At 42.0% G+C, this 15,103-nt stretch overlaps 1 protein-coding gene across 1 annotated transcript in view; it reads right to left on the reverse strand.

Moving 5' to 3' along the window:
• Positions 1-11,260: 11,260 nt before the first annotated feature.
• Positions 11,261-15,103, reverse strand: part of TUBG1 (tubulin gamma 1) — a 76,333-nt gene continuing 72,490 nt past the window's right edge. Inside the window, exon 11 of the mRNA XM_075349992.1 lies at positions 11,261-14,598. Within this exon, the coding sequence (XP_075206107.1) occupies positions 14,401-14,598 (198 nt within the window). The 3' untranslated portion in view covers positions 11,261-14,400. The remainder of the gene's footprint in view (positions 14,599-15,103) is intronic.

The raw sequence follows: 15,103 nt of genomic DNA on the forward strand, positions 1-15,103 counted from the left end.
CACACGGACCGTGTGTCTGTGTGGAGCACACGTGTGTCCATGTGCTCCATATGGTGAATTGTCTGTTTTCTCCCGGCAGCACGGGTGTCATATGGACCGCACACTCAAGTGATCCATGTAATATCAGTAAAAGATAAAGAGATCCAGCAAGCAATCTTCTAAAAGTCAAAAATCTTTATTGTCCAAAAATTAAAACCATAGGAATGGTAGTCCCAAAAAAATCAGTAAGCCATTGATATCAAAAACAGACGCGTTTCGGAAGTTATTCCTCTGTCATTGTTCCTTTTTTTCAATGTAATATCAGTGTATCACATACTGGAGAAAACACGTCACTGAAAAATAAAGAATTTCTATACTTACCTGTCTCCTGCGTGGCTGTATCTGTCTCTGCTGTTGCTTCTGGGCCCACTCACTGCGCTCAGCGCAGACCCAGAAGTAATAGCAGCGCCGGGGACAGGTAAATACATATACCACCTCATGCTGTCCGTGTGCTATCTGGATGTCACACATAGAAAACACACAAATATACACCTTCACCACAGACCATGCAAAATGTTAAGGGTGCTTTACACGCTGCGACATCGCTAGCGATAGCTAGCGATGTCGTGCGCGATAGCACCCGCCCCCATCGTTCGTGTGACATTTGGCGATTGCTGCTGTAGCAAACATTATCGCTACGGCAGCGTCACACGCACATACCTTTTTCGGCGACGTCGCTGTGACCGCCGAACAATCCCTCCTTCAAGGGAGAGGTGCGTTCGGCATCATAGCGGCGTCACTAAGCGGCCGCCCAATAGCAGAGGAGGGACAGACATGAGCGGCCGGAACATGTCGCCCACCTCCTTCCTTCTTCATTGCCGGTGAACGTATGTAAGGAGATGTTCGTCGTTCCTGCGGTGTCACACATAGCGATGAGTCACGCCGCAGGAACAACGAACAACCAGCGGCATGCACCACCAACGATGATATGAAAAGGAGCGACGTGTCAACGATCAATGATTTTTGACGCTTTTGCGATCGTTGATCATCGCTCCTTGGTGTCACACGCTGCGATGCCACTAAGGGCGCCGGATGTGCGTCACTAATGACATGACATGACGATATATCGTTAGCAATGTAGCAGCATGTAAAGCACCCTTTAGTGTTTTGCACAGATGAGTGAAGGAGGCCTAAAAAAGAGGGTTGACCATACTAAAGTTTGGACTGTACATACTTTGGTTCATGAGAAATAAGAATGCAATGATTCTCTGAGACAAGAAACATCTTCACGCTGCGTGGTCTCGCCAACTTGTCGTCCCGCTGGTCATCTCCACTACGAGATAAATTTGCCGCTTGCCTTTCTGTGCACCGGAATTTGTGGTGTTTGTACTTCACTCCTGCCGAATTCCGTCTTCATTTGTTAACAAGGTACAGATATAGTTTGGAGGAGCATGTTTTCATTGTGAAAACTTATTGGACTGCTGAGTCCTTAATGAGGTGTCAAAGTGAGTTTCTAAAGAAGTTTATTTGGAGGCCAAAATTCACCATCCAAACCATGTATTCTGGTATGTACGGGAACATTACTGGATAGCCATAATGGAGAACGTCCGAAAACGTCTGAGGAAAAAAATTCAAGATGTGAAACTGTGACTTTACATAGAGATGCCAGAAGTCACTAACATTACAGGCACTCAGAGAAATTCAGGCTATGTCCCCAGAGGTCCTGCAGAATATATTCAACAATATGGAGCAACGTGTGCAGGAGTGATTGGATGCGAATGGTGGACATTTTGAACACCTTCTTTAAAACATCGAGTTCTCATGTACCAAAGTATGTACAGGCCACAATTCAGTATGATAAATCATCTCTTCTAGTAGTTACAGCAATTTTTCAGAGCAAAGTTGTGAGTGAATCACTCCGTACAGCAAAAGAGTTGAATCGTTGCCCATAGTAATCAATTAGGTTGACACATTCTCGATAGCCATCTTCCCGGCTCTAGTTTTGCTCTTCCTGACAGACCTGGCTTATATCTGTCTACCTGGGAAATGACTGGTAAGTTTTATGAGCTTTTATTGTTATTTCTGGTAATATCACTGGCAGCCACAACTATTATTAGTCAGTAATGGCTAGGAGGCCTACGTCTGCTCTTTGGCAGAAATTCCTCTTCCTGCTAAATTTGACTATAGAGTTTGTAGAATTTCCTGGTACATTGCCTATAGAGCAGAGCAGTTTGGCATTACATCTACAGTTCTACAACCACATCCCCGATCAATACCAAGCACACAGCTATTATATTCACAAATCAAATGATTCATTTCCCAACAGTGGCCATATGTGAATCTGTTCATGAAGATCCATCAACGGCAAAAAAATGTTCACCTTCTTCATTTTATTAAAAGGAACCTGTGTGCTCTCCTGACAGGTCTGTAAATAGTCAATTTTCTGTGTGATAATGTCTAACCAGTGCCAAGTGGAAAAGACTGTGTAAGGGCACACCCCCTGTGAAAGGAAAAAATGGTAACACCCAGTTGTCAATTTATTCAAAAATATTAAGGAATAACAGAGGAACAACATAATAGAGTTATTGGGGAAAAAATAATATCACTACTTAAACAAAAAAGAATTTTAGTTTTGAGTGAGCACTACCATGCTCGGGTGCTCGGTACTCAAAACGAGTAGTCTGATGCTTGGACAGGCTCGACTCGTATACCGAACATAATGGAAGTCAATGGGAGACTTGAGCATTTTTCAGAAAAATCTTCCAAAAAAAATGCTCAAGTCCCCCAATGACTTCCATTATGCTCGGTTTACGAATCCAAGCATCAAACTACTCGTTACAAGTACCAAGCACCCGAGCATGGTAGTGCTTACTCATCACTAGAACCTGAGCATGGTAGTGCCCACTCCACTAGTTACAAGTACCAAGCATCCGAGCATAGTAGTGCTCACTCCACTAGTTACGAGTACAGAGTACCCAAGCATGGTAGTGCTCACTCATCACTAGTTACGAGTACCAAGCACCCGAGCATGGTGGTGCTCACTCATCACTAATTATGAGTACCCAAGCATGGTAGTGCTCACTCCACTAGTTATGAGTACCCAAGCATGGTAGTGCTCACTCATCACTAGTTACGAGTACCAAGCAACTCAGCATGGTAGTGCTCACTCATCACTAGCTACAAGTACCAAGCCCCCGAGCATAGTAGTGCTCACTCCACTAGTTACCAGTACCGAGTACCCAAGCATGGTAGTGCTCACTCATCACTATTTATAAGGAATACAAGTATTTACTCAAACATCTCAGGAAAGAGAGGAGAACCTCTAAGTATAAACCAGAATTACCTTCCCAGCCAAAGCCAGATTGAGCATCCGTACATCATGTTAGAATTAGTATTGTGTTCTAAGTGCCAAGTTTCTTTTCTGTTCTCTTCTCGCCTATGATTTTTCAGGCTGCAGGCAGCACCCCCTCCACATGCCGTGTCAATTAATAATATAATAAAATTGTTTCTGGCAAGAAATGAACCCCCCACTGCTTAGCCCCTTCCGAATAGACCCACATTATTAACCAAACCAGCTGTGGTTTATGTAGCCTTCATACAGGTCCCAAATGTGTAATATTTTGAGTATTGGACACATGGGGGAGTTTATTTTTTTTAAAGGGATTTTCGCACAAAGTTAATGTCAAAATTAATTTTAATCAGTAGATCTTGGAATAATAAGCTTCACAATTTGATGTGTTTTAAAAAAAACCCCAAAACATTTCTTTGCTGAGATAATCTTATAAATGTGTCCCTGTTATGTACTGTGTAATGGCCGTGTCTGACTGTACAGGGTTTGGTGTGATCGATCAGCTCCTGGGTCGGGGAGGACGAAAAAGAGTAAAGATATTACAGGACTAGATCATAGCTGATTCTGTTTGTGAGGTAAAATATTTCCCTGCCTATATTTTAAAAATGTTCCTATGCTGAGATAATCTTATATATGTGCCCCTGCTATGTACTGTGTAATGGTTGTGTCAGACCATACAGGAACATGGTCTGATTATCCCACAGCTCCTGGGCAGTGGAGGATGCAAAAGAGAGTGTACAACTAGCACAGCATGAGATCATAGATTATTCTTTTTGTGAGGTTAAACATTTCTTGATTTGTTTGTTTTCTAAATGTTTTACCTCACAGAATAATTTGCGATCCCATGCTATAATGTCTTTATACTTTTTTGTGTCATCCCCTGTCCAGAAGGAGCTGTCGGATGATCAGACCATGTCTCTGTATGGTCAGACATGGCCATTACACAGTATATAGCAGGGACACATATTATATATTCCAAGATCTATTGGTTAAAATTAACTTTGTTCATGAGAAACCCCTTTTTAGTGGCTGCTCACTTCTCATATACCACAACAGTGTCTAGGATTTATGCAGTTATATCGGTCACTCACAAGCCTGGAAATAAACACGAACACTTGTGAAATTATTGGCAACATCCTCTGTTTGGGACCAGTCACACGAGTATATCAGAGGGGATTTATCCATCACCCACCATTCGCAATAATAGGACACACAACTACACTATCTCCTTGCGAGGTCTGATGTAGAGGACAATCATGTCATGTTATTGCCACCATTGCATCCCTGTAAAATCGCTCCCGTCAGGAATAATGGCTATCACCAGCTGATAGGAGTCGCTCGCCATTTTGTGTGTTAAATCTATTTGTCTGGAGTTCCCACCATTTTGCACTGTCACTATTTTACAATGAATGCCTTGCTGGATGTGCAAATGCCAAAATTTTTCACCTGAAAAGATATGTGCTCTTTAAAATTATGCATTTTTCTTTTTTTTTTTTTTTTTAAATAAAAAATATTTGAGAAATAAAAAGTTTTACTTTTATATTTCTTATATGCTACATTTAGTTCCTGCAGGGGGAGGAGGGGGCAGCGCGTTTGGCATAAGACGGGTAAATACATTCTGGCAAAATTGCGATTCTCTTTCAGTGAACATACCCCTATTCTTTGTGCCGGAGAGTTAGCAGCTATGCCAATGTTTACTGGTTTTCATTATCATAGATGACCGTTTACAGTGCCTTTGCGAAAGTATTCACCCCCTTGGGCTTTTCCCTTTTTTTTTTTTTTATATTACAACCTGTGTTTAAATATTTTTAGAATCTAATTTATGTGTGTTGCATCAACACTCAATAGTCTAAGTTGGGGAAGTGAAGTGAGAAAAAAATAGGCAAAAATGAAATTTATGGGATAAAATAAATAAAAAAAATTGCCATGTGCATATGTATTCACTCCTTTTGTTATGAAACCCCTAAAATTTGTTGGTGCAAGTATTTCCCTTCATAAGTCACATGCTTAGTGACAGGAAGTCCCCCTGTGTGCTATGTAAATGTCTCATGATCTGTCAGTATACACACCTTTTTTGAAATGCCTTAGAGGCTGCAACACCATTAACCAAACAAGTCAGAGACAAAGTTGTTGAGAAGTACAAAGCAGGAATGGGTCAAAAAAAAAAAATACCATATCTCCGATGAGCCCCCAAAACACCATCAACTCCATTATCATGAAATGGAGAGAACATGGTCCACAACAAACCTACCAAGAGAGGGCCACCCACCAAAACCTGTAGCATGGACAAGGGGGGGGCATTAATCAGTGGCAGTACAGAGACCAAAGGTAACCCTGAAGGAGCTGCAGAGTTCCCAGGCAGAGACTGGAGTACCTGTCCATATGACCATAATAAGCCATACGGTCCATAGAGCTGGCCTTTATGGAAGAGTGGCCAGAAAAAAGCCTTTACTTGCAAAAAAAAAAATTGGAAGGCTCGTTTTTATTTTGCCAAAAGACACATGGGAGACTCCCCAAATGTATGGAGGAAGGTGCTGTGGTCAGACAAGACCAAACTTTTTGGACACCAGGGTAAATGTTCTGCCTGGCGCCAAACCAACAAAGCTCATCACCTGAAAAACACCATGCCCACAGTGAAACATGGTGGTGGCAGCATCATTCTGTGGGGATGTTTTTTGGCAGCCAGGCCAGGAAAATGGTCCGAGTCGAAGGGAAGATGGCTGATGCAAAATACAGGAATATTCTTGAGCAAAACCTGTTTCAGTCTGTCAGTGATTTCAGACTGGGATGAATGTTCACCTTCCAACAAGACAAAATGACCCAAAGCATACTTTTAAAGCAACACTAGAGTGGTTTAAGGGGTAACATGTAAATGTATTTTAATGGCCAAGTCAAAGCTCAGACCTTAATCAAATTGAGAATCTGTGGTTAAAAGTTAAAATTGCTGTTCAGCAGAGGAAACCATCTAACTTGAAGGAGTTGGAGCAGTTTAACTGACCAAATATCCCAGTGGCGAGATGTGGAAAGCTCATAGAGACTTATCCAAAGGGACTTACAGCTGTAATTGCACAAAAGGAGGTTCTACAAAGTATTTACCTTAGGGATGGGGAGGGGGGTGTGTGTGTGAATACTTATGCATACTGAAGTTCTCAGTTATTTTGTCCTATTGCTTGTTTGCCTCACAATAAAATGAAAATCTGTCAACAGTTTTTGCCACCTAATCTGAGAGCAGCATAATGTAGACAGAGACCCTGATTCCAGTGATGTGTCACTTACTGGGCTGCTTGCTGCTGCTGCCATGTCAAGCTGCTGCCATGTAGTCCTCTATATTCACGAGAGCCGTATTACTCTGTCCCCTTTATTGATTGTCAGCTTTCCACGTACACTGGACATGGGCAGAAAGCTGCCCATCAGTGACGGGGGTATACAGAGGTCAATAATCCGTTAACTGCTAGATTTGTAGAAGATAAAAACATAGACTTTCATAAAAACTACAGTAAGCAGCCCAGTAAGTGACACATCGCTGGAATCAGGGTCTCTGTTTACATTACGCTGTTCTCAGATGGGGTAGCCAACACCAGATTCCATTTAAAGATTTAAAGGGGATGTCCAAGTTCTATTTTACTTATGTGCACATAATTGTGGCTAAAAATACATTTTTGCAGTAAAAAAAAAAAAAACAAAAAAAAACAAAAAAAAAAAAAAAACACAAATTGCACCAATTTTTTTTGTATGGCCTCTGTGTTGCACTCTTTATTCGTGGAGAATGAGGTATTGGAGAATCCACTGTGACAGTCTGATGGGCAGTTTGGATCTTGTATTAGTCTTTCTGAGCTCTTCCTAATTTATCACCACAGACCAAATCAAAGTTAAGTGCAAAGAAACAATGATACTGTAAAAACCAAACAGCGCAAAAAACAGGACAGGAACAATCTAAAACAGTCAGATGGAAGAAACATAAACAATGCATCTACAGTGCCTTGCGAAAGTATTCGGCCCCCTTGAATTTTTCAACCTTTTCCCACATTTCAGGCTTCAAACATAAAGATAAAAATTTGGTGAAGAATCAACAAGTGGGACACAATTGTGAAGTTGAATGAAATTTATTGCTTATTTTAAACTTTTATAAAAAATTATAAACTGCAAATTGGAGCATGCAATATTATTCAGCCCCTTTATGTTAATACTTTGTAGCGCCCCCTTTTGCTGCGATTACAGCTGCAAGTCGCTTGGGGTATGTGTCTATCAGCTTTGCACATCGAGAGACTGAAATTCTTGCCCATCTTCCTTTGCAAACAGCTCGAGCGGAGTGAGGTTGGATGGAGAGCGTTTGTGAACAGCAGTTTTCAGCTCTTTCCACAGATTCTCGATTGGATTCAGGTCTGGAGCTTGACTTGGATATTCTAACACCTGGATGCGTTTATTTGTAAACCATTCCATTGTAGATTTTGCTTTATGTTTGCGATCATATTCTTGTTGGAAGACAAATCTCCATCCCAGTCTCAGGTCTGTTGCAGACTCCAACAGGTGTTCTTCAAGAATGGTCCTGTATTTGGCTCCATCCATCTTCCCATCAATTTTAACCATTTTCCCTGTTCCTGCTGAATAAAAGCAGGCCCAAACCATGATGCTGCCACCACCCTGTTTGACAGTGGGGATGGTATGTTCAGAGTGACGAGCTGTGTTGCTTTTACACCACACATATCATTTAGCATTGTGCCCAAAAAGTTCGATATTGGTTTCATCTGACCAGAGCACCTTCTTCTACATGTTTGTTGTGTCTCCCAGGTGGCTTGTGGCAAACTTTAAACACTACTTTTTATGGATATCTTTGAGAAATGGCTTTCTTCTTGCCACTCTTCCATAAAAGCCAGATTTGTGCAGTGTACGACTGATTGTTGTCCTATGGACAGACTCTCCCACCTCAGCTGTAGATCTCTGCAGTTCATCCAGAGTGATCATGGGCCTCTTGGCTGCATCTCTGATCAGTCTTCTCCTTGTTTGAGATGAAAGTTTGGATGGACAGTCGGGTCTTAGTAGATTTGCAGTGGTATGATACTCCTTCCATTTCAATATGACCCTTGCACAGTGCTTCTTGGGATGTTTAAAGTTGTGGAAATCTTTTTGTAACCAAATCCGGCTTTAAACTTCTCCACAACAGTATCACGGACCTGCCTGTTGTGTTCCTTGGTCTTCATGATGCTATCTACGCTTTAAACAGAACACAAATCACAGAGCAGGTGCATTTATATGGAGACTTGATTACACACAGGTGGCTTATATTTATCATCATCAGTCATTTAGGACAACATTGGATCATTCAGAGATTCTTAATGAACTTCTGGAGTGAGTTTGCTGCACTGAAAGTAAAGGGGACGAATAATATTGCTCGCCCCAATTTTCAGTTTATTCTTTTTTTTTTTACAAAAAATAAGCAATAAATTTCGTTAAACTTCACAATTGTGTCGCAATTGTTGTTGATTCTTCACCATAACATTAAAATTTTTATCTTTATGTTTGAAACCTGAAATGTGGAGAAAGGTTGAAAAATTCAAGGGGGACGAATACTTTCGCAAGGCACTGTAGTATGGTACAGAATTCACGATACTTGATCCTCGTTTGCCCTCCTTTAGACTAGGGGGTATGTATAGCTCTTTCTGGTAGTATATAAACATATAATGTGGCCTACATTACAAGCAGGCTTCCTGGAATATATTTCAGGAACAAAAGCTGGAGAACAAATATAACTTTCTGTTGATCTCCAGGACGGCTGCCAGCAATTCTCTTCCAAGAACCAGCCAGTGGGAGTAATGAGAGCTGGGGCTGCAACCTGCTGCGTGATGGGAGAGTATAGAGGACAAAGCGACTCCAGATAAAAAAAACAAGAGGCCGGAGTGAAGTATACTGCAGCTCAGACCCCCAAAGAAGCCAAATCCCACCGTGCACCATAAACGGAGGGCTGAGCGTCAAAAATGACAACAGCTTACAGAATATCTAGTGTGAAAGGGTTGGTAAGCCAATCATACAAAGATGCACTGTTTACCACCCTTTAGAGTACACCCCTCACATTTTCGTAAACTTTGTATTATATCTTTTCATGGGACAACACTGAAGATATGACCCTTTGATACAATGTAAAGTAGTCAGCGTACAGCTTGTATAGCAGTGTAAATGTGATGTGCCTCTAAATAACTCAACATGCAACCATTAAGGTCTAAACCGCTGGCAACAAAAGTGAGTACACCCCTAAGTATACCCAATTAGCCATTTCCCCTCCCTGGTGTCATGTGACTCAGTGTTACAAGGTCTCAAGTGTGAATTCGGAGGTGGTGTGTTAAATGTGGTGTTATCGGTCCCACACTCTCTTACTGGTCACTGAAAGTTCAACATGGCACCTCAAGGCAAAGAATTCTCTGAGGATCTATAAAGAGGAAAAAAAATAAAATCGTTGCTCTACATAAAGATGTCCTCAGTTATAAGAAGATTGCCAACACCTTGAAACTGAGCTGCAGCACAGTGGTTCAAGACCATACAGTGGTTTAAAAAGACAGGTTCCACTCAGAACAGACCTCGCCATGGTCAATCAAAGTTGAGTATATGTGCTCAGCGTCATAACCAAAGGCTGTCTTGTCAAAATAGACGTACGAGTGCTGCAAGCATTGCTGCAGAGGTAAAGGGGTTGTGGTCTGTCTGTGCTCAGTCACACACTGCATCAAATTGGTCTGCATGGCTGCTGTCCCAGAAGGAAGCCTCTTCTAAAGATGATGAACAAAAAAATACACAATCACTTTTCTGAAGACAAGCAGACAGAGGACATGGATTACTGGAAACATGTTCAGTGGTTTGATGAGACCAAGATGGTGTCAAGTGTGTGGTGGTTACCAATTGAGGAGTAGAAAGGCAAGTGTTTCTTACCTACAGTCAGGCATGGAAGTGAGTCTCATAGTTTGGGGGCTCCATGAGTGCTGTCAGCTGTGGGGAGCATTGCAGGAACTGTGAATGCAAAATGTGCTGTAACATCCTGAAGTAGAGCACGAACCTCTCCCCTCAGAAACTTGGAACAGGGCAGCAGTTCAATATGTCAACGACCCCAAACACACCTCAAATACGACCACTGTCTTGCTAAAGAAACGGAGAGTAATGGTGCTGGACTGGCCAAGCATGTCTCCAGACCTAAATCCTACTGCACATCTGTGGGGCATCCTCAAACTGAAGGTGGAGGAAAGCAAGGTCTCTAACATCCACCAGGTGCAGGATTTTGTCATGGAGGAATAGAAGAGGCTCCTGTGAACTCTAGTGAGCTCCATGTCCAAGAGAGTTAAGTAATGGTGGGCACACAAAATATTGACATTTTGGCACAATTTGGCCATTTTCACTTAGGGATGTACTCACTTTTGTTGTCAGCAGTTTAGACATTGATGGCCTATCCTTTCTGTATCCATTTTTATTTTTTTTTAGTGTTTCTTAAAGCCAGAAAGTTGCCATTTGAAATGACTTTAGTTCTGTGCCATGTCTGTGATCTGCTTTTTTTTTTAAACAAAAGTAAAAAACTGAATGAACATCCTCAAAGCCCGGTGAGTCCATAATTTTTGCCAGGAGTTTTATATAATATATATATATATATATATATATATATATATATATATATATATATATATATATATATATATATATATATATATATATACCTATCAGGGTGTAAAAAAGTATAATAAACACTGCCATTGACATGACCTCTTCTATAGGTGAAATCCAGTCTGCATGTTCCACTGCATAGGGGATAAAATATCAAATCAATACAATATGTCAGTGTATATACAGGGTAATGGGCAGAAGACTGATGTGGCTTTTCCAAAAGAAATGCAGTCATCAGCTCCAACCCTGGAAGCGCTCCCAGACCATGAGATAATAGGACAAAAGACAAACAAGCGATTTATTGGAATCTTATTTAATAAGAATAATTCTACCATGGCGGAGAGTGAAAAGACAGGCTTTGAAAATACAGCTCTTTCCAGGCAGACCTCAAATACACACATTTTACGTACAAATATATATATATGTATTATGCACTATATGCTTTCCAAGTATAAAGGACACTTTATTGACCAACAGCTAATACAAGACAGATACCTGGGAGCCCCAAGGCTTTCATGCATACAAGAAGTGTAAATGTTATATATCCATTATATGGTGTGTATACACATCCAGATTTTCCACCTACCTTTCCATATATTGCAAATGTTTTCCCAGAGGATAGATAATTGTATGATCAGTGGGGGGCTGACTGCTGGACCAATCACAAGATTGGGGTCTCCTAGTCCACTGGGTGGATGGAGGGGTAGCATGAATTTATGACCACCGCTTCACTTTTGTGGGACTGACAGCAGATGCATCAGTTCCCGAGAGCGAATGTAATGGTGATCATGTGTGTGCACTACCGCTCTATTTACACAGGGGACTATGGCTATGGAGGTGGATTTAGTGAGAAAATCCCTTTAATAAAAAAATTAAAAAAAAAAAAGCGCAGCAGATTCATTAAAAAGAAAGTATTTAAGATACATTTTATATGGACCTGATATAGAACTTTTAAAGAGACCTTCAATTTTGTGGTGATTAAAAGGAACCTGTCACCAGGTTTTTCGCCTATAAGCTGCGAACACCACCAGTAAGCCCTTATATACAGCATTCTAGAATACGGTATATAAGAGCCCAGGTCACACTGTATAACATAAAAAAAGACCTTTATTATACTTACCTGGGGGGGAAGGGTGCGGTCCGGTCCGATGGGGGTCGCTGCCGTCCTCCTGCCCAGCCCCGTGTGCATCACACGTCCTGCGTCATTCACAGAGAGGCCTCCATTGTGCTCCTGCACAGGCACACTCTGATCTGCCCGGCTGAGGTCACAGCAAAGTATTGTAGTGCACATGGACGGGCGGTCTTTGACCTTTTCTCACGCCTGCGCATTACAGTGCTTTGCTCTGCCCTCAGCTGGGCAGGTCAGAGTGCGCATGTCTAATGTGGGCTTCTGTGTGAATGACACAGGAAGGATCATGCACACGGGGCTGGCTGGAGGACGGCGATTGTAGGAGAGGAGGCGCTGGACTGAAAGTAGCGACACTCATTGGTCCAGACCACCCACTAGGTATTCTAAAAGTATTTTTTACGTTCTAACCAGCAGCCTAGGTTCTTATATACAGTATTCTGGAATGCTGTATACAAGGGCTCACTGGTGGTGGCCACAGCTCATAAGGGAAAAAACCTGGTGACTGGCTCCCTTTAAAGATGTTGAGTTATGATCATTTTTCCGGAGCACACCGTTCCCCTGGCTTCCAGCTTGCCGTTTACTGGGGGAGGCGGTGCACTCCAGTCTGACAGATTGGTCCAGTTTCAGAACAGCACTTACAAGTTCTATTGCAAGTTTGTAAGTGCTGCGCTTGCTGCCTATGAGACCCGCCACTGTTGATAGACTGCATAGGTGGCTGGTAACCTAGGCAACAAGCAATAAAGAAATATAAAAATCCCTCCATTTTTGAGAACAGACGATTTTTAATAAAGAGGTAAATTGCAAACTTGCTTGTTTTTACAAGCACTTTGTAATGTTTAACTATTTGTTATGTAAAGAATTCAAAGAGGATTTTTCCAAAGTATTCCCAACTTTGTTTTCCTGGTACAGAACGCCAAGTCAACTCAATCGGAACAGAAAGCGTACCTAGTAGCCACCACTAGGAGGAGCTTTGGAGCGCAGTGCATACTACTGTACACTGAACGCAATTATAAGACACTATGCGGCCTCTAGTGGTGGCTTCACGGAACTGTAACTATCAAAGCCATTTGGAGCTCTGTAGAGATTAAGCAGGTGTGGAGATTCACAGCAGCTGTGCTTTCACTTATACGCAATATTATCGGTCACTCTCGGACATTGGCTGTCGATGGTACGGCATCTCAGCTCTACTAAAGTGAACGGGACCGAGATGAATACCACAAACAGCCTATTGACTAGAATGGCGCTCCTTCAGGCTTTTTTTATGGGAGGGGGATCAGTTTTTGACTACCCACTAATAAATGATACCATCACCAATGAATAATATTACGCCGTGTGGTTGTACCTAGACTATAAAGGTAGTATAAGTTCACAACACTCATAAGAAAGGCAACCCACAAGTCATCCCGTGAAGTGAAAACGTACGACTGTCAGCCGCTTCTAACATAAGATCGGTCATTTCCCATATTGAACTTTTACATTACCTAGTGCTGCCTTCATGTGGCTAAACAATATCTACATGTAAAAAGCATCCATATACCCTGCTTAGTAAACATTCATCAAGGCTTGGATTTTTTCTGAACCTTGACATGAATGGTCATACCTGAAAATGTACAGATGTCAGGTCTGCCTGGATAGCCTCATATACAATGAATAAGCATGAGCCAGCTTCATCACACACACAAAACATGGAAGTGTGAAGCTCCTTAAAGGGAATCTGTCAACCGGTTTTGGCTATGTAATCTGAGAGCAGCATGATGAAGGGGAAGAGACACTGATTCCGAGTAATGTATCATTCATTAGGCTGTAGGTTGCGGTTTCAATAAAATCAGTGTTTTATCAGCAGGAAATTATCAATACAGGACTAGTTGTCTCGTGCCTATTAGTCAACTGTTGTGTAACCCTGCCTCCACCATTGATTAGCAGCTTTCTGTCAATATATAGTGTGCACAGGAAGCAGCAAATCAGTGATGTGGATGGGGTTATAGAGCTCAGCATTCTGAACACTGCTAGATCTGCAGCAGAGAAAACCGTGATTGTATCAAAATGACAATCAAGCGACACATTGCTGGAATCTATGTCTAAGCCCTGCTCTCAAATTACATAGCAAAAATCAAATTGCCTTTAACAAGCTGTATAAGCAAACACTCATGATGAGCTGCAGTTTCATCTGGTTCCTCTGAACGAGAATATGCTGCTTCTTTTGGATGGGATTACAATCTTTTACAGGTGATCCCTCCCTGTGCTGTGCGGCACGCATACACACTGTGCTCCAATATTGTAGTGCTGCAATGTCCTTAGGGTCACCAGCTCACTTATCCTGACTACCCCATGAAATGTAATCTGGGCGGGTGGCCGCATGGTATTCATCGATCAGCTGCTGGACAATCTCTCTGGAGTTATCCAGCTCGTCAAAGTTGTCCTTGAATATATCCTCTTTCCGGAACTGCTCCAGGAAGGCTTCCCGTTTGCGCAGCTTGTCGTACTGCCGACACGTTCTCTCAAATAGCTGGAGAAATGGAGAAAGTAACATGGGAGTCATTAAGAGAGAGGCTGGTATAAAAATCACAAGAAATGTTACAGTAAAACATGTGTCATCATCGAGTTGCCTAGAAGTAGAGAAACACGACTAAAAACAGCGCCACCTCTATCTACAGGTTGTGTGCAGTACTGCGGCTCTGCCCCATTCACTTTAACAGAGCGGAGCTGCAGAATCAGACCTAACCTGCAGACGTGAGTGGTGCTGCCTGGAGGAAGGCAGTCATGCCTTTACTAATTCTGGAAAATCCCTTTAAAGAGCCCCATGTGTGGCAGCAATCTACATGGACATCCTAGAAAATCTTGAATTACAGACAAGTACTGCAGCTTCCACATTACTCATCACAAGGCTGATCGCATTCATTATTAAATATTTTTTTTAGATAGGTCACAGTGCTAAATATAGAATGGAGACAGTGGCGTGTTCTGCAGCGGAAACACTCCGGGCAGGAGGACTGCGTTATTGGATTTCTGGA

The sequence above is a fragment of the Anomaloglossus baeobatrachus genome, chromosome 5 (assembly GCF_048569485.1).
Source record: "Anomaloglossus baeobatrachus isolate aAnoBae1 chromosome 5, aAnoBae1.hap1, whole genome shotgun sequence".
Taxonomy (NCBI): domain Eukaryota; kingdom Metazoa; phylum Chordata; class Amphibia; order Anura; family Aromobatidae; genus Anomaloglossus; species Anomaloglossus baeobatrachus.